Genomic DNA, 20588 nt, shown 5'->3' with positions numbered 1-20588 from the left:
ATTATGGCTTTTCTTTTGCATTCCAAAGATGATGGTACAAAAAAATACAAATGAACGGTTGTTTTTTTCTTTGTATTATCTTTTACCAGATCTATTGTGTTATATTCTACTACATTCAGTTCACATTTACATAAACGTCTAAGTATTTCCTTTCAAATGGTACCAATAATATGCATATCCTTGCTTCAGGGCCTGAGCTACAGGCAGTTAGATTTGGGTATGTAATTTTATGCGAAAATTGAAAAAAAGGGGCTAATCCTTAACTAGTTTTTAAGAAATGTGTCCTGTAGGCGTCGATTCTGGGTCCTGTACTTTTTACTGTTTACATAAACAATATTGACTTGTCTGTAAAAAATAAAAAATAAAAAAACTGCAACCTGCACTTGTATGCTGATGATATTGTTGTGTATGCTATAGTCCCACGGTTGACCAGGCTCTATCTGAACTACAGCCTTCATTGTACAACAGAAAATCTTTCTTGACCAGGAATTAGTATTGAATAAAGGTAAAACTAAGTATAAGTTGTTCTCTAGAGCGCATAAAAATAACTTTGATGATTTAAGCATATGTACTTTGTATGGTGTCAATATTGATCATGTCCCTCCTTACAAATATCTGGGCATCTGGATAGATGAAAAGCTGTCTTTTACAAATCATATTGATGAGCTAGTTAATGATGAGCTACCTCATCTGAATGAGCTCAGATAGATCAAACCCTTGGTTTTCTTCTGAACTATCTTTGACTGAATTGTTTAAAATGGGTGTGTTTATCTGCCAGAGGAATAATATTGAGGATACATTTTCTAGAGCCAACTCGGGGTCAGAATACAGGATATCCTTTAGAGCCAACTCGGGGTCAGAATCGGGGAGACCTATCTGAATTTGTCCAAAAGAAACTCTCGTTTTTTGTTGCAAAACGTTTTCCGTTTGGAATAAACGATTTATATTGCAAACATTTTTGCAACAGAATAGGCGTAAGGAATACACCCCCTGCCACACCTTCCCCTGTAGGATCACAGGTGCTTTGCTCACGTGATAAACGAATGGGACAATCAAATGCCTGTCCCAGCGTTAGAGATTTTCTGACGAACGTTTGTCCACAGGTCTGGTTCTCAAAACCTTGTATTAAATGGAGGCCTAAACCAAGAGGTTGTCAGTAACCGTATTGTTCTCGCAAGGCATACATTTAGTAGACATTTAATTTGTACACATTTTCATACGTATTTTTAACCATTCACACGCCCTGAAGAATTTTTACACCACTATTGTGGAAAGTGGGTTTCCGTGAAAATTAGCTGCTGTACGGACGATTTGATTTAGAACACAAGACTTCTCAAGAATACCACCGTTTTTGGGGGGGAAATTTGGGGCTACCTGAAATTCGCGTGTCCCTCGAAAATGATACCGAATTCAGACTTTTATGTTAGACTTCTTTGGTGTTTCACAGGTGAGTTTTCATGTCTTTATGCTATAACCTGGTAATGTCAGTGAAGTAGGTCAGTTGTGTGTAATTTAAATCGACTCATTTGCGGGTTGCAAAGGAAATATAGACCTGTATTTGGGTACCTTTGTTTTGGCTACTCCGGCAACATTGCCTACGGGCATTTCCACCGCAGGAGTGACGCTGATACTCAGATTTTTTACTTTAAATGTGTCCAACACTTCGATTGCAAAGGTAAGCGAACCGTGCAACTGTGCACAATGATTATTTTTAACAATTTCCACTAAGAATTTCACAAAAACATCTACTTGAAGAACAGTGCAGATATTAAATTTGGTAACAGAACGACGGTTCTGTTTGTGGTTATTTGATCAAATTTAGCATATGCACTTTGGGCCTAGGCCAGCCCTAATCGACAGCGTACTCACGTAGGCATATGTATCAATGTAAAGGCAGTGGTGGAAAGTACCCAACTGTCATACTTGAGTCAAAGTAAAAAAAAATACCTTAACAGAATATGACAAAAGTGAAAGTCACCCAGTAAAATACTACTTGAGTAAAAGTATTTGGTTTTACATTTACCTAAGTATCAAAAGTACATGTAATTGCTGATTTTAATTTTTTTATTTATTTCACCTTTATTTAACCAGGTAGGCTAGTAAATGAGATTGTTCTCAACAACTGCGACCTGGCCAAGATAAAGCATAGCAGTGTGAACAGACAACACAGAGTTACACATGGAGTAAACAATAAACAAGTCAATAACACTTTTTAAATAATTAAAGTCTATACATTGTGTGCAAAAGGTATGAGGAGGTAGGTGAATAATTACAATTTAGCAGATTAACACCGGAGTGATAAATGATCAGATGGTCATGTGCAGGTAGAGATACTGGTGTGCAAAAGAGCAGATTAAATATACTTAAGTATCAAAAGTGTACATTTCCAATTCCTTATATTTAACAAACCAAAAGGCAATTTTTTTTCTTGTTTTTTGTAATTTGCAGATAGCCAGAGGCACACTCATACATAATTTACAAATGAAGAATTTGTATTTTGTGATTCTGCCAGATCAGAGGCAGTAGGGATGACCAGGGATGTTCTCTTGATAAGTGTGTGATTTAGACAATTTCCTTGTCCTGCTAAGTGGTGTAAAGTACTTAGGTAAAAACTCTTACAAAAAATATGGCAGAGTGCAGTATAACTGCAATATGCTACAAATACTGGGTCCAAAATACCACAGTCGACTGCAGTTTAGAAACTATAATATTTGTTTGGTAATGGTGTACTACATAAGTAATTGCTTTGAGTATCTGAATTTGACTTTACTAATTATATTTTTGACAACTTTTACTAAACCACATTCCTAAAGAAAATAAGGTACTTTTACTTCATACACTTTCCCTAACACCTAAAATTGTTAGTCACACAGTTATCAAGCGAACATCTCTGGTCATCCCTTCTGCCTCTGATCTAGCAGAATCACTAAAGACAAATTCTTCATTTGTAAATTATGTATGAGTGTTCCTCTGGCTATCTGTTAAACAAAAATGGTGCCATCTGGTTTGCTTAACATAAGGAATTGGAAATGATTTATACTTATACTTTTGCTATTTTAAAACATACTTTGTTGTTTACTCAAGTAGTATTTTACTAGGTGACTTACTCGAGTCATTTTCTATTAAGGTGTCTTTACTTTCTCAAGTATGACAATTGCGTACTTTCTGCACGACTGGTCTAATTCCCATTTCGCCTACTGTTCTCAGGTGTCATGGTTTGTCATGCTCAGGAAGAGTGTGGTCAACCACCCATGGGAAACAGGATTGTGGGTGGAGTAGATGCATCAATGGGGGCATGGCCGTGGCAAGTGGATATTCAGGTAGGTCGGCGCTGAGTCAAGATATGGAATGAACAAAATGCATGAAGACTTGTTTGTCTGGTTTTAGTGTGTGTGTGTGTGTGTGTGTGTGTGTGTGTGTGTGTGTGTGTTGGTCATCATGCTGACCTGCTGAGAGAGAGGGGAATAAGACTTGTTTTGATGATTCACCTCAACCTCCTTACCTCTTTCCCCCTCTTGGTCTTTAGACAGCGAAGGATGGCCATATCTGTGGAGGCACCATCATCACTAAGGACTGGGTGCTGTCTGCTGCCCACTGCTTCCCAAAGTAAGTGTCTACCAGTGGAGGCTCCTCAGAGGAGGAAGGGGAGGACCACCCTACTCAGTGAATTACATGAAAACAAAAGTTTAACATTAAAAAAGCTATCCTTTTCTTAGAACTATACTAAATATATTCACATGTAACCAAATAACGGATTAAAACACCGTTTTGCAATGGTCTACAGTAGCCTCAAACAGTAATGTGCAATTGACCAAAAATATACCAACTTTCGGGAAGAGGCGACGATGGCACGGGAAATACCCCTGTCTGTTTGTGTTAGGGCTCGACATACCGGGGAGTTTTTGAAAACGCTCTGGGACAGTTTATCATCCACCTAAGATGGCCGCTAGGGTAAGTGAACAAAAATATTATAATGCTATTTTTAATCTCAGCTACATGATTGATTAAAAAAATAAAATAAACAACTTTGGGTATCCATCTTTTATGTCGATTTAATTGTCGCACACGTATAACCTCGACACTCTTTCGGACATCGAGTGCGCAGCTTTAAATTGCTGGTTGTTGCATGGAGACCGACAGTGAAAGAGAAAGATGTTTCAAATTATATCTACCTGTAAATGCTATGGCAAGAATAGGTATAAACTGTCATGCCAAATTCAACTGTCATGGAATAGCCTACTTTAAACATTGAAATCGCGTCTGCACCTGGCAACCTTGGTTAGCACGCACTGCGCCCGGACCGCCACAGGAGTTGCTGGTGCGCGATGACACAAGGACATCCCTACCGGCCAACCCCTCCCTAACCCGGACGATGCTAGGCCAATTATGCGTCGCCCCACGGACCTCCCGGTCTCGGCCGGTTACGACAGAGCCTGGGCGTGAACCCAGAGTCTCTGGTGGCACAGCAGTACAGCGCCCTTAACCACTACGCCACCCGGGAGGCCCTCAAATTGGTTTTCTATATAAGTGTTCCATTAGAAGGGGAACCTGGTTTTTGGTTGCTTTCTCATTTTAAAACATGATACAATAACTCTCAAATCTCAAATGGCAAGACTGACTAGCTTGCTGTCTATTTAATCAGGCAATGCCCACATTATTCTTGTCTGTGTTTTGTCATATTTAAATGTATTTATTTATAATAGGCAGTCATTGTAAATAAGAATTTGTTCTTCACTGACTTGCCTAGTTAACTAAAAATACATGTTTCAGACATACACTTACATGACAAAGTATGTGGACACCTGCTTGTTGAACTTCACATTCCAAAGTCATGGGAATTAATAGGGAGTTGGTCCCCCCCCATGTTGCCTCCACTCTTCTGGGAAGGCTTTCCACTAGATGTTGGAATATTGCTGCGGGGACTTGCTTTCATTCAGCCACGAGCATTAGTGATGTTTGGCGATTATGCCTGGCTCGCAGTCGGCGTTCCAATTCATCCCAAAGGTGTTCGATGGGGTTGAGGTCAGGGCTCTGTGCAGACCAGTCAAGTTCTTCCACACTGATCTCGACAAACCATTTCTGTATGGACCTCATTTTGTGCACGGGCGGCACTGTCATGCTGAAACAGGAAAGGGCCTTCCGCAAACTGTTCCCACAATGTTGGAAGCAAAGAATTGTCTAGGATGTCATTGTATGCTGTTGCGTTAAGATTTCCCTTCACTGGAACTAAGGGGCCTAGCACAGACCATTATTTCCTCCTTCACCAAACTATGCATTCGGGAAGGTAGCGTTTTCCTGGCATCCGCCAAACCCAGATTTGTCCGTCGGACTGCCAGATAGTGAAGCATGATTCATCATGCCAAATAATGCGTTTCCAATGGCAGTGAGTTTAACACTGCTTCAGCTACCGCTTGGCATTGCGCATGGTGATCTTAGGCTTATGTGCCAGATATCATTGTCAGGAAACCCATTTCATGAAGCACCCGACGAACTGTGCTTGTGCTGACGTTACTTCCAGAGGCACTTTGGAACTCTAGTGACTGTTGCAACCAATGACAGGTGATTTGAAAGCGTTATGCGCTTCAACACTTGCTGGTCCTATTCTGTGAGCTTGTGTGGCCTACCACTTCGCGGCTGAGCTATGGTTGCTCCTAGACGTTTCCACTTCACAATAACAGCACTTAAAGTTGACCGTGCAGCTCTAGCAGGGCAGAAATTTGATTCCCTGACTTGTTGGAAAGGTGGCATCCTATGACGGTGCTACATTGCAAGTCACTTAGCTCTTCAGTAAGGCCATTCTGCTACCAATGTTTGTCTATGGAGATTACATGGCTGTGTGCCTGATTTTTAAAAATGTTTTATTTTAATACACCTGTCAGCAAGGGGTGTGGCTGAAATGGCCAAATCCACTAATTTGAAGGGTTGTCCACATACTTTCCGAATGCACTGTATAAAGTGTATTCAGACCCCCCTTGACTTTGACCACATTTTGTTACGTTACGGCCTTATTCTGAAACTGATTAAATTGTTTTATTACTTCAATCGACGCCAGAAACGGGTTTAGTAATGTTTGCAAATGAATTAAAAAATAGCTGATCACATTTACATAAGTATTCAGCAATTATAGCATCAAGTCTTCTTGGTATGACACCACAAGCTTGGCACACCTGTATTTGGGGAGTTTCTCCCATTCATCTCTGCAGGTCCTTTCAAGCTCTGTCTGGTTGGATGGGGAGAGTTGCTGCACAGCTATTTTCAGGTCTCCAGAGATGTTAGATCGGGTTCAAGTCCAGGCTCTGACTGGGCCTCTCAAGGACATTCAGAGACTTGTCCCGAAGCCAATCCTGCATTGTCTTGGCTGTGTGCTTATGATCATTGTCCTGTGGAAGGTGAACCTTCGTCCCAGTCTGAGGTCCTGAGTGCTCTGGAGCAGGTTTTCATCAAGGATCTCTGTACTTTGCACCGTTCATTTTTCCCTCGATCCGGACTAGTCTCTCACGCTGAAAAACATCCCCACAGCATGATTCATGCTTCATCGTAGGGATGGAGGCAGGTTTCTTCCAGATGTGACGCTTGGCATTCAGGCCAAAGAGTTCAATCTTGGTTTCATCTGACCAGAGAACCTGGCTTCTCATGGTCAGAGACATTCTGGTGCCTTTGGAAGACTCCAAGCATGCTGTCGGGTGCCTTTTAGCGAGTGGCTTCTGTCTGGCCACTCTAAGAGGTTCTCCCATCTCCACAGAGGAGCTCTGTCAGTAACCATGGCATTTCGAGAATCATAGCAAAGGGTCTGAATACTTTTGTAAATAAGGTATTTTTTAAAATTTTTATACATTTGCTAACATTTCTAAATACCTGCGTTCACTTTGTCATTATGTTATTGTGAGTAAAAAAAGAAACATTTTAATCCATTTTAGAATAAGGCTGTAACGTAACAAAATGTGGAAAAAGGGAAGCAGTCTAAATCCTTTCCGAATGTGCTGTTAATGACCTAAAATTATAAATCCCATATTGGTCTTTCAGTCAGGCCAACCAAAGCTGTACTGTGCAGTAGGCTTACTATTGAAAGTCAGAAATCAGAGTCAGAAATTCAAGTTTCATATTTTTTTTTTTACACAAACATTTTCTACGTCCATAATGCTTAAGCCACATCAGGAGACTACTTTTGAGGTTGGGAAAAATCTTGGTGTAGTTACCCTTTAAAAAAAAAATTCAAGTGTTGATTTAGTGGTGTTAATGTCGCACATGAGCAAAATAAATGGCCTCTGGATTGACGCAAATAATAATGATATCATTCTGATAGATGGGCATAGACTACTTTTGTATCTAGTTACCACTTTTAAAGGTTCTCCCGAAGACAGACCAATTTTTATTAGCATCACTATATTTTTCCTGTAATTTAATTGTTTGTAACCTGGACGTTTCCCTTCATATTATGAGGCAAGTCTTACCTAGCTTCAAAGCGGCCTATAGACCATCCCACCATAGAAACGTGGAGGTAAGTATTTTTTTTTTAAAGACTTAACTAGAGAACAGGAGAATGCATATGCTTTTTCTTTCTTTGTCTAGCTGCCTAGATAATAATGCCTAGCCTACTTAGGCATTATCCTAATATTAGCTACCCATGATTATTGATGCATCTTTAAATCCCCACTCTTTCAAACCTGATATTTCCATCTCTGTCCTGCTTGCATGTGCAGTTAGCTATTTACAACTGTTCCTGCAAATTGCATTCAGGAAGTACTGCTGTGTACATTGCCACGTTTAAAATGTGAAGTTTATAAAAAAAAATTACGCTAAACATTCCAATCTGTTCCAAAAGCCCTAATTAGTTATGTTGTATACCTCCACGACACTGATACGTGTCATTGGGGATTATGAAGTGATTATATGCAATGCAAAAAATAAGTGGGTATATACTCTCCACTAGAGGTCGACCGATGATTTTTCAACGGTGATACCGATTTATTGGAGGACCAAAAAAGCCGGTACCGATCAATCGGCCGATTTTATAATAAATGTAAAAAAATATATATGACAATTACAACACATATATATATATATATATATATATATATATATATATATATATATATATATATATATATATATATAGCTCAAAAAAATAAAGTGAACACTAAAATAACACATCGTAGATCTGAATGAAATATTCTTATTAAATACTTTTTTCTTTACGTAGTTGAATGTGCTGGCAACAATCACAAAAATTATCAATGGAAATCAAATTCATCAACCCATGGAGGTCTGGATTTGGAGTGACACTCAAAATTAAAGTGGAAAACCACACTACAGGCTGATCCAACTTTGATGTAATGTCCTTAAAAACAAGTCAAACTGAGGCTCTGTAGTGTGTGTGGCCTCCACGTGCCTGTATGACCTCCCTACAATGCCTGGGCATGCTCCTGATGAGGTGGCGGATGGTCTCCTGGGGGATCTCCTCCCAGACCTGGACTAAAGCATCTGACAACTCCTGGACAGTCTGGTGCAACGCGGCGTTGGTGGATGGAGCGAGACATGATGTCCCAGATGTGCTCAATTGGATTCAGGTCTGGGGAACGGGCAGGCCAGACCATAGCATCAATGCCTTCCTCTTGCAGGAACTGCTGACACACTCCAGCCACATGAGGTCTAGCATTGTCTTGCATTAGGAGGAACCCAGGGCCAACCGCACCAGCATATGGTCTCACAGGGTCTGAGGATCTCATCTCGGTACCTAATGGCAGTCAGGCTACCTCTGGCGAGCACATGGCTACCTCTGGCCCCCCAAAGAAATGCCACCCCACACCATGACTGACCCACCGCCAAACCGGTCATGCTGGAGGATTTTGCAGGCAGCAGAACGTTCTCCAAGGCTTCTCCAGACTCTGTCACGTCTGTCACATGTGCTCAGTGTGAACCTGCTTTCATCTGTGACGAGCACAGGGTGCCAGTGGCGAATTTGCCTATCTTGGTGTTCTCTGGCAAATGCCAAACGTCCTGCACGGTGTTGGGCTGTAAGCACAACCCCCCACCTGTGGACGTCGGGCCCTCATACCACCCTCATGGAGTCTGTTTCTGACCGTTTGAGCAGGCACATGCACATTTGTGGCCTGCTGGAGGTCAATTTGCAGGGCTCTGGCAGTGCTCCTCCTGCTCCTCCTTGCACAAAGACGGAGGTAGCGGTCCTGCTGCTGGGTTGTTGCCCTCCTACGGCCTCCACGTTTGATGTATTGGCCTGTCTCCTGGTAGCGCCTCCATGCTCACATGGACACTACGCTGACAGACACAGCAAACCTTGTTGCCACAGCTCGCATTGATGTGCCATCCAGCTGCACTACCTGAGCCACTTGTGTGGGTTGTAGACTCCGTCTCATGCTACCACTAGAGTGAAAGCACCGCCAGCATTCAAAAGTGACCAAAACATCAGCCAGGAAGTATAGGAACTGAGAAGTGGTCTGTGGTCCCCACCTGCAGACCCACTCCTTTATTGGGGGTCTCTTGCTAATTGCCTATAATTTCCACCTGTTGTCTATTCCATTTGCACAACCGCATGTGAAATTTATTGTCAATCAGTGTTGCTTCCTAAGTGGACGGTTTGATTTCACAGAAGTGTGATTGACTTGGAGTTACATTGTGTTTAAGTGTTCCCTTTATTTTTTTGAGATATTTAAAAAAATTTTTTTATATATATATATATATATATATATATCAGTGCCTTGCGAAAGTATTCGGACCCCTTGAACTTTGCGACCTTTTGCCACATTTCAGGCTTCAAACATAAAGATATAAAACTGTATTTTTTTTGTGAAGAATCAACAACAAGTGGGACACAGTCATGAAGTGGAACGACATTTATTGGATATTTCAAACTTTTTTAACAAATCAAAAACTGAAAAAATGGGCGTGCAAAATTATTCAGCACCTTTACTTTCAGTGCAGCAAACTCTCTCCAGAAGTTCAGTGAGGATCTCTGAATGATCCAATGTTGACCTAAATGACTAATGATGATAAATACAATCCCCCTGTGTGTAATCAAGTCTCCGTATAAATGCACCTGCACTGTGATAGTCTCAGAGGTCCGTTAAAAGCGCAGAGAGCATCATGAAGAACAAGGAACACACGAGGCAGGTCCGAGATACTGTTGTGAAGAAGTTTAAAGCCGGATTAGGATACAAAAAGATTTCCCAAGCTTTAAACATCCCAAGGAGCACTGTGCAAGCGATAATATTGAAATGGAAGGCGTATCAGACCACTGCAAATCTACCAAGACCTGGCCGTCCCTCAACTTTCAGCTCATACAAGGAGAAGACTGATCAGAGATGCAGCCAAGAGGCCCATGATCACTCTGGATGAACTGCAGAGATCTACAGCTGAGGTGGGAGACTCTGTCCATAGGACAACAATCAGTCGTATATTGCACAAATCTGGCCTTTATGGAAGAGTGGCAAGAAGAAAGCCATTTCTTAAAGATATCCATAAAAAGTGTCATTTAAAGTTTGCCACAAGCCACCTGGGAGACACACCAAACATGTGGAAGAAGGTGCTCTGGTCAGATGAAACCAAAATTGAACTTTTTGGCAACAATGCAAAATGTTATGTTTGGCGTAAAAGCAACACAGCTCATCACCCTGAACACACCATCCCCACTGTCAAACATGGTGGTGGCAGCATCATGGTTTGGGTCTGCTTTTCTTCAGCAGGGACAGGGAAGATGGTTAAAATTGATGGGAAGATGGATGGAGCCAAATACACGACCATTCTGGAAGAAAACCTGATGGAGTCTGCAAAAGACCTGAGACTGGGATGGAGATTTGTCTTCCAACAAGACAATGATCCAAAACATAAAGCAAAATCTACAATGGAATGGTTCAAAAATAAACATATCCAGGTGTTAGAATGGCCAAGTCAAAGTCCAGACCTGAATCCAATCGAGAATCTGTGGAAAGAACTGAAAACTGCTGTTCACAAATGCTCTCCATCCAACCTCACTGAGCTCGAGCTGTTTTGCAAGGAGGAATGGGAAAAAATGTCAGTCTCTCGATGTGCAAAACTGATAGAGACATACCCCAAGCGACTTACAGCTGTAATCGCAGCAAAAGGTGGCGCTACAAAGTATTAACTTAAGGGGGCTGAATAATTTTGCACGCCCAATTTTTCAGTTTTTGATTTGTTAAAAAAGTTTGAAATATCCAATAAATGTCGTTCCACTTCAAGATTGTGTCCCACTTGTTGTTGATTCTTCACAAGAAAATACAGTTATATCTTTGTTTGAAGCCTGAAATGTGGCAAAAGGTCGCAAAGTTCAAGGGGGCCGAATACTTTCGCAAGGCACTGTATATATAATAATGACAATTACAACAATACTGAATGAACACTTTTAACATAATATAATATATCAATAAAATCAATTTAGCCTCAAGTAAATAATGAAACATGTTCAATTTGGTTTAAATAATGCAAAAACAAAGTGTTGGAGAAGTAAAAGTGCAATATGTGCTAACGTTTCAGTTCCTTGCTCAGAACATGAGAACATATAAAAGCTGGTGGTTCCTTTTAACATGAGTCTTCAATATTCCCAGGTAAGAAGTTTTAGGTTGTAGTTATTATAGGAATTATAGGACTATTTCCCTCTATACCATTTGTATTTCGTTAACCTTTGAGTATTGGATGTTCTTATAGGCACTTTAGTATTGCCAGTGTAACAGTATAGCTTCCGTCCCTCTCCTCGCTCCTCCCTGGGCTCGAACCAGCAACACAACAACGGCCACCATCGAAGCAGCGTTACCCATGCAGAGCAAGGGGAACAACTACTAGAAAGGTTCGAGCAAGTGACGTTTTAAATGCTTTTAGCTATTAGCGTGCACTAACTAGCTAGCCATTTCACTTTGGTTACACCAGCCTCATCTCGGGAGTTTATAGGCTTGAAGTCATAAACAGCGCAAAGCTTGACGCACAACGAAGAGCTGCTGTCAAAGCGCATGAAAGTGCTGTTTGAATGAATGTTTAGGTGCCTGCTTCTGCCTACCACCACTCAGTCAGATACTTGTATGCTCAGTCAGATTATATACCGCGCAGGACACGCTAGATAATATCTAGTAATATCATCAACCATGTGTAGTTAACTAGTGATTATGATTGTTTTTTACAAGATAAGTTTAATGCTAGCTAGCAACTTACCTTGGCTTACTGCATTCGCGTAACAGGCAGTCTCCTTGTGGAGTGCAATGAGAGAGAGGCAGGTTGTTATTGTGTTGGACTAGTTAACTGTAAGGTTGCAAGATTGAATCCCCCGAGCTGACAAGGTGAAAATCTGTCGTTCTGCCCCTGAACAAGGCAGTTAACCCACCTTTCCTAGGCCGTCATTGAAAATAAATCAAATCAAATCAAATTTATTTATATAGCCCTTCGTACATCAGCTGATATCTCAAAGTGCTGTACAGAAACCCAGCCTAAAACCCCAAACAGCAAGCAATGCAGGTGTAGAAGCATGGTGGCTAGGAAAAACTCCCTAGAAAGGCCAAAACCTAGGAAGAAACCTAGAGAGGAACCAGGCTATGTGGGGTGGCCAGTCCTCTTCTGGCTGTGCCGGGTGGAGATTATAACAGAACATGGCCAAGATGTTCAAATGTTCATAAATGACCAGCATGGTCGAATAATAATAATAAGGCAGAACAGTTGAAACTGGAGCAGCAGCACAGTCAGGTGGAAGTTGAAACTGGAGCAGCAGCATGGCCAGGTGGACTGGGGACAGCAAGGAGTCATCATGTCAGGTAGTCCTGGGGCATGGTCCTAGGGCTCAGGTCCTCCGAGAGAGAGAAAGAAAGAGAGGAGAGAATTAGAGAACGCACACTTAGATTCACACAGGACACCAAATAGGACAGGAGAAGTACTCCAGATATAAAAAAACTGATCCCAGCCCCCCGACACATAAACTACTGCAGCATAAATACTGGAGGCTGAGACCGGAGGGGTCAGGAGACACTGGCCCCATCCGAGGACACCCCCGGACAGGGCCAAACAGGAAGGATATAACCCCACCCACTTTGCCAAAGCACAGCCCCCACACCACTAGAGGGATATCTTCCACCACCAACTTACCATCCTGAGACAAGGCTGAGTATAGCCCACAAAGATCTCCGCCACGGCACAAGCCAAGGGGGGGGCGCCAACCCAGACAGGATGACCACAACAGTGAATCAACCCACTCAGGTGACGCACCCCCTCCAGGGACGGCATGAGAGAGCCCCAGCAAGCCAGTGACTCAGCCCCTGTAATAGGGTTAGAGGCAGAGAATCCCAGTGGAAAGAGGGGAACCGGCCAGGCAGAGACAGCAAGGGCGGTTCGTTGCTCCAGAGCCTTTCCGTTCACCTTCCCACTCCTGGGCCAGACTACACTCAATCATATGACCCACTGAAGAGATAAGTCTTCAGTAAGGACTTAAAGGTTGAGACCGAGTTTGCGTCTCTGACATGGGTAGGCAGACCGTTCCATAAAAATGGAGCTCTATAGGAGAAAGCCCTGCCTCCAGCTGTTTGCTTAGAAATTCTAGGGACAATTAGGAGGCCTGCGTCTTGTGACCGTAGCGTACGTGTAGGTATGTACGGCAGGACCAAATCAGAGAGATAGGTAGGAGCAAGCCCATGTAATGCTTTGTAGGTTAGCAGTAAAACCTTGAAATCAGCCCTTGCTTTGACAGGAAGCCAGTGTAGAGAGGCTAGCACTGGAGTAATATGATCAAATTTTTTGGTTCTAGTCAGGATTCTAGCAGCCGTATTTAGCACCAACTGAAGTTTATTTAGTGCTTTATCCGGGTAGCCGGAAAATAGAGCATTGCAGTAGTCTAACCTAGAAGTGACACAAGCATGGATTAATTTTTCTGCATCATTTTTGGACAGAAAGTTTCTGATTTTTGCAATGTTACGTAGATGGAAAAAACCTGTCCTCGAAATGGTCTTGATATGTTCTTCAAAAGAGAGATCAGGGTCCAGAGTAACGCCGAGGTCCTTCAGTTTTATTTGAGACGACTGTACAACCATTAAGATTAATTGTCAGATTCAACAGAAGATCTCTTTGTTTCTTGGGACCTAGAACAAGCATCTCTGTTTTGTCCGAGTTTAATAGTAGAAAGTTTGCAGCCATCCACTTCCTTATGTCTGAAACACATGCTTCTAGCGAGGGCAATTTTGGAGCTTCACCATGTTTCATTGAAATGTACAGCTGTGTCATCCGCATAGCAGTGAAAGTTTACATTATGTTTTCGAATAACATCCCCAAGAGGTAAAATATATAGTGAAAACAATAGTGGTCCTAAAACGGAACCTTGAGGAACACCGAAATTTACAGTTGATTTGTCAGAGGACAAACCATTCACAGAGACAAACTGATATCTTTCCGACAGATAAGATCTAAACCAGGCCAGAACATGTCCGTGTAGACCAATTTGGGTTTCCAATCTCTCCAAAAGAATGTGGTGATCGATGGTATCAAAAGCGGCACTAAGGTCTAGGAGCACGAGGACAGATGCAGAGCCTCGGTCCGATGCCATTAAAATGTCATTTACCACCTTCACAAGTGCAGTCTCAGTGCTATGATGGGGTCTAAAACCAGACTGAAGCATTTCGTATACATTGTTTGTCTTCAGGAAGGCAGTGAGTTGCTGAGCAACAGCCTTCTCTAAAATTTTTGAGAGGAATGGAAGATTCGATATAGGCCTATAGTTTTTTATATTTTCTGGGTCAAGGTTTGGCTTTTTCAAGAGAGGCTTTATTACTGCCACTTTTAGTGAGTTTGGTACACATCCGGTGGATAGAGAGCCGTTTATTATGTTCAACATAGGAGGGCCAAGCACAGGAAGCAGCTCTTTCAGTAGTTTAGTTGGAATAGGGTCCAGTATGCAGCTTGAAGGTTTAGAGGCCATGATTATTTTCATCATTGTGTCAAGAGATATATTACTAAAACACTTGAGCGTCTCTCTTGATCCTAGGTCCTGGGAGAGTTGTGCAGACTCAGGACAACTGAGCTTTGAAGGAATACGCAGATTTAAAGAGGAGTCCGTAATTTGCTTTCTAATAATCATAATCTTTTCCTCAAAGAAGTTCATGAATTTATCACTGCTAAAGTGAAAGTCATCCTCTCTTGGGGAATGCTGCTTTTTAGTTAGCTTTGCGACAGTATCAAAAAGGAATTTCGGATTGTTCTTATTTTCCTCAATTAAGTTAGAAAAATAGGATGATCGAGCAGCAGTAAGGGCTCTTCGGTACTGTACGGTACCGTCCTTCCAAGCTAGTCGGAAGACTTCCAGTTTGGTGTGGCGCCATTTCCGTTCCAATTTTCTGGAAGCTTTTCTGGAATGTGTCTTAACTGACTTGCCTAGTTAACCTTTTGTGTGTAGGGGGCAGTATTTTTGTTTTTGGCTAAAAAAAACGTACCCATTTGAAACTGCCTATTTCTCAGCCCCAGAAACTAGAATATGCATATAATTGTCATATTAGGATAGAAAACACTCAAGTTTCCAAAACTGTAAAAATATTGTCTGTGAGTATAACAGAACTGATATTGCCTGAGGAAAATCCAATCAGGAAGTGCCTCTTATTTTGAAACCTCTGTTCCTATGCATGCCTATCCTCCATTTAAAGGGATATCAACCAGATTCCTTTTTCTATGGCTTCCCTAGGTGTCAAGTCTTTAGACATAGTTTCAGGCTTTTATTTTGAAAAATGAGCATGAAGGATCACATTGCGTAAGTGGAGAGGTGGGGGCTCTGAGTTTTGCGCAACTGAGTAAAGCGGCCATTGTTTCTCCCGCTGTTATTGAAAAAGCTACACACTCGGTTGATATATTATCGAATATATATTTCAAAAACAACCTGAGGATTGATTATAAAAAAACGTTTGACATGTTTCTGTGGACATTGTGGATATTATTTGGAATCTGCGTTGTCGTCAACGCTCTTTCCTGTGGATTTCTGAACAACACGACAAACAAACGTCGGTATTTTGGGTTTAAAAATAATCTTTATGGAACAAAAGGAACATTTGTTGTGTAACTGAGTCTCGTGAGTGAACATCCGACGATCATCAAAGGTAAACGGTTAATTTGATTGCTTCTCTGATTTTCGTGACCCAGCTACTTAATGCTTAGTGTACATAATGTTATGTTAACGATAAACTTACACAAACACTTGGATTGCTTCCGCTGTCAAGCATAATTTCAAAATCTGAGTCAACAGGTGGATTAACAAAAGGCTAAGCTGTGTTTTGCAATATTTGGGGGGGGATGAAGATGCATTTCAGTTGTTAGCTGTAAGGTGTTCCAACTCTCTCCTCTCCCAGTCCGTTCGACGTGTCGGGCTACACCCTCTATGTTGGCCGTCACCGGCTCAACAGCTGGAACCCTAACGAGATATCATACCTCGTGGAGCGCGTCGTGATCCCGTCCGGCTACTCGGACCCAAGTTTGGGACAGGACATGGCCTTGGTGCAGCTGCAGAGACCCATCGTCTGGTCGGCGTATGTCCATCCTGTTTGTCTTCCTGACGCCGGGACACTGTTCCCCGGGGACCTTCCCTGCTACATCACAGGCTGGGGAAACATCCGCGACGGGGGTAAGAGAATCAGGCATTATGTATATAGCGGCAAAATCTAACTTCCACTAAAAGGAGCCTCAACCTCTTTGACTCAGTGGACTGTCACAGTGGTCAACTCTCACTCATGGGAGGACTATCTGTCGGTATGTTCCATATGCAGTAGTCTAAGCCTGTCACGGTGACTGACTGACTCGCAGCTACTCATTCAAGGGTTTTTAGTTTTACACTTCTACATTGTAGAATAATAGTGAAGACTTCAACACTAGGAAGTAACAACCATGGAATCATGTAGTAACCAAAAGTGTTAAACAAATCAAAATATATTTTAAATTCAAAGTAGCCACCCTTTGCCTTGACAGCTTTGCACACTCTTGGCATTCTCTCAACCAGCTTCACCTGGAATGCTTTTCCAACAGTCTTGAAGGAATTTCCACAAATGCTGAGCACTTGTTGGCTGCTTTTCCTTAACCCAGCGTTGTATCTCCGAACCATCTCAATTGGGTTGAGGTTGGGTGACTGGAGGCGAGGTTATCTGATGCAGCACTCATCACTCCTTCTTGGTCAAATAGCCCTTACACAGCCTGGAGATGTGTTGGGTCATTATCCTGTTAAAAAAACAAATGATAGTCCCACTAAGCAAAAACCAGACGGGATTGCGTATTGCTGCAGAATGCTGTGGTAGCCATGCTGGTTAAGTGTGCCTTGAATTCTAAATAAATCAGTGACGGTGTCAACAGCAAAATATCATCACACCACCACCATTCTTCACAGTGGGAACCACACATGCAGAGACCATCCGTTCACCTACTCTTTGTGAGACAAAGACATGGTGGTTGGAACCAAAAATCTCTAATTTGGACAGATTTCCACTGGTCTAATGTCCATTGCTTGTGTTTTTTGGCCCAAGCAAGTCTCTTCTCAGTGGTGTCCTTTAGTGGTTTCGTTGCAGCAGGCCTGATTCAGTCTCCTCTGAACAGTTGATGTTGAGATGTCTGTTACTTGAACTCTGAATCATTCATTTGGGCTGCAATTTGAGGTTAGTAAGTCTAATGAACTTATTGTCTGCAGCAGAGAACTCTGGGTCTTCCTTTCCTGTGGTGGTCCTCAGAGCCAGTTTTCACATTGACTGACCATGTCTTAAAGTATTGGACTGTCGTTTCTCTTTGCTTATGAGTTGTTCTTGCCATAACACAACTGATTGTCTCAAACACATTAATTTATGGTATTTCTTAACTTAACAAGGCACACCTGTTAATTGAAGTGCATTCCAGGTGACTACCTCATGAAGCTGGTTGAGTGCAAAGCTGTCGTGAAGGCAAAGGGTGGCTACTTTGAAGAATCTCAAATATAAAATATTTTATTTGTTTAACACTTTGGTTACTACATGATTCCATATGTGTTATTTCATAGTTTTGATGTCTTCACTATTATTCTACAATGTAGGAAATAGTACAAATAAAGAAAAACCCTTGAATGAGTAGGTGTCTTAAGTTTTGATTGTGTGTAAATAAATTCCCCTCCTTGCTCGGCAGAAATCTCAGGAAATGTACAATTGTGAACCCGCAACCCAAATGTATGGTTGGTGTAGGCATTCTCGCTCCTTTTATTTGACCTACCTACTCACTCTGCCTCAACTTCTCTGGCCGTCTCTCAGTCCCTCTGAGTGGAGTGGGAACACTGCAGCAAGTGCAGGTGCCAATCATCTCGTCGTCTTCCTGTCAGATGATGTATGACCTTAACCCATCGGAGAAAGTGGACATCCGTTCTGACATGGTGTGTGCCGGTTATCAAGAGGGGGGCAAGGACTCCTGTCAGGTATGCTCGCCTCACCTGTGTGTGTGTAATAGTAGACTAACGTGGGCTTTTTCTTACTTCTCACCCATCTCCCTCTTTCTCCACAGGGGGACTCTGGAGGACCCCTGGTCTGCCAGATGGTAAACGGAACCTGGGTGCAGGCTGGGGTGGTGAGTTTTGGCCTGGGCTGTGCCCATGCCAACAACCCCGGCGTCTACGCCAAGGTGTCCACCTTCTCCAGCTTCATCCAAAGCAACATACCAGAGATCAGTCTGTATGGCCGGGCCGGTCCCAACTGGACCAGCTCCCTGACAGTGCTGGCTAGCTCCCTGGCCACTTTACTGATGGGCCAGCTGCTAAGATAGGGCTTCCTAAAAGAGCCAGATCTTGAAGGGACATTCAATGTAATTTGACATGAACCTGGTTTTACACTTAACTTGGCTGTAGTAGATTACTGTTTTGGGTAATATTCTGCTTAATTTTTTATTTACCATATTAATAACATGCCAAAACAACTTTTTGACCAAACTGACTCAAAATATCACCACTTATTTCCCACGTAAGCAGAAATTCCGCCTTTCTGGTTCAAGATGCGTGTAAAACCAGGTAAATGTGTCAAATTTCAAAGGAATTTTGCCCTAAAGGAAAGGGCTGAACCTGTGGTGGCAAACTATACTACGTTTTAATGATAAGATATGTATATGCAACTCCTAACAAATTCAAGTGATTCTGAATATACAAGATATCGCTAATCAGCAGATAAAACGGTGATATTATGGGTATTTAGAACTAATGAAATGTAAAGCCATGTTTGTCAATCTATTTTAGCTCACATTTTAACATGTCATGTAACATCAAGCTTCAAGTTTCTTATAATTTTGAATGAATGTAAATAAATGATTACAAATGTCAGTAATTTATAAGAACTGTCACTTACATGTGTTCTAGAATATCCATTGTCTTTGTTCTCCTCCTGTCACCTGGGCCCTGTTTGAATGCTATAGAAATACAACAAGGAAAGGAAGGATGAAGTAATTCCATCTGAGTGAGTGAAGGTAGGGTAGTGACCTTGATTACACCTATCCATTCAAGTTATAGATCTGTAATTATGAAGGAAATGAGGATGGAAGGATGCATTTCTGAAGTCGGATCAATCGTTATGGTCTTTCCTTGATTCCTCTCATGGGCCATTGGCAGAGAAGGTCCAAGGGGAGAAATCTCAGAACGTCTCCGCCAATGCCCTATGAGAAGGATGTGAGGAATCAAGGAAAGACCAATGAGATTCAGAGCCCCGAGATTTGATCAAGGCCTTTTCTAAATTAGATTAGCTCGGCTCCTCGTGTCCTTCTTTTGAAAACTTCAATGAGGGGGCGAGGAGAGGACACTTGCTATCAAATGCAATTGTTAGAAATGAGTCTCCACTGGCATCAGGCAAATTTGTGTAGGAATCCCAACGTACATGTGTAAAATAAGCTTGCAAGTTGTGCTAGACAGGTTATAGATCAAATAGCTCATCTTTACCTTTCAGAACACACACGTTCACTGCCAAGGAGGCTCGAGACTTTGAGAATCAAACCTAACCTATACTCTGAATGATCGGCTATTAAAAGCCAACTAACATACATTTTACTCCTGAGGTGCTGACCTGTTGCACCGTCTACAACCACTGTGATTATTATTTGACCCTGCTGGTCATCTATGAACATCTTGGCCATGCTCTGTTATCTCCACCCGGCACAGCCAGAAGAGGACTGGCCACCCCTCATAGCCTGGTTCCTCTCTAGGTTTCGGCCTTTCTAGGGAGTTTTTCCTAGCCACCGTGCTTCTACACCTGTGTGGTTTGGTGTTTTAGGCTGGGTTTCTGTACAGCACTTTGTGACATCAGCTGATGTAAGAAGGGCTTTATAAATCAATTTGACTGATCAAATCCAACACGCGCAAGGGGGAGGAGTCGACAGAAGGAACCCATTTATGATTTGCTCAATATTCACACATGCACAATCACGCAGCCCTCAGCATAAGACAATGAGGATACCTCAAGTGGGTACAAGGAACATTACTTATGGATCAGTATTGGACTTGATTATATTGCTTATGGAACAGGAGGACATTAATACGGTGACTCTGCCAATGAATGAACAATTTACAATATTATTGAGGTGTCCTACAGATTGGGGCTGCTTCCTGGAGTTACAGAGCTTTAAATTCC

General features: G+C 42.1%; 1 protein-coding gene across 1 annotated transcript; it reads left to right on the top strand.

Moving 5' to 3' along the window:
• The first annotated feature begins 1062 nt into the window (after positions 1-1062).
• zgc:92313 (uncharacterized protein LOC436869 homolog) lies at positions 1063-19291 on the top strand. Its single transcript, XM_024410381.2, has 6 exons — positions 1063-1447; positions 3208-3320; positions 3527-3606; positions 16332-16603; positions 18240-18400; positions 18487-19291. The coding sequence occupies exons 1-6, from the start codon at positions 1399-1401 to the stop codon at positions 18742-18744; spliced, it is 933 nt and encodes a 310-aa protein (XP_024266149.1). The 5' UTR covers positions 1063-1398; the 3' UTR covers positions 18745-19291.
• Positions 19292-20588: the final 1297 nt, after the last annotated feature.

This window comes from Oncorhynchus tshawytscha, linkage group LG03 (assembly GCF_018296145.1).
Source record: "Oncorhynchus tshawytscha isolate Ot180627B linkage group LG03, Otsh_v2.0, whole genome shotgun sequence".
In the NCBI taxonomy this organism is placed as follows: domain Eukaryota; kingdom Metazoa; phylum Chordata; class Actinopteri; order Salmoniformes; family Salmonidae; genus Oncorhynchus; species Oncorhynchus tshawytscha.
Note: the sequence above shows the minus strand (reverse complement) of the source record. Positions and strands in the feature narration are given on the sequence as shown.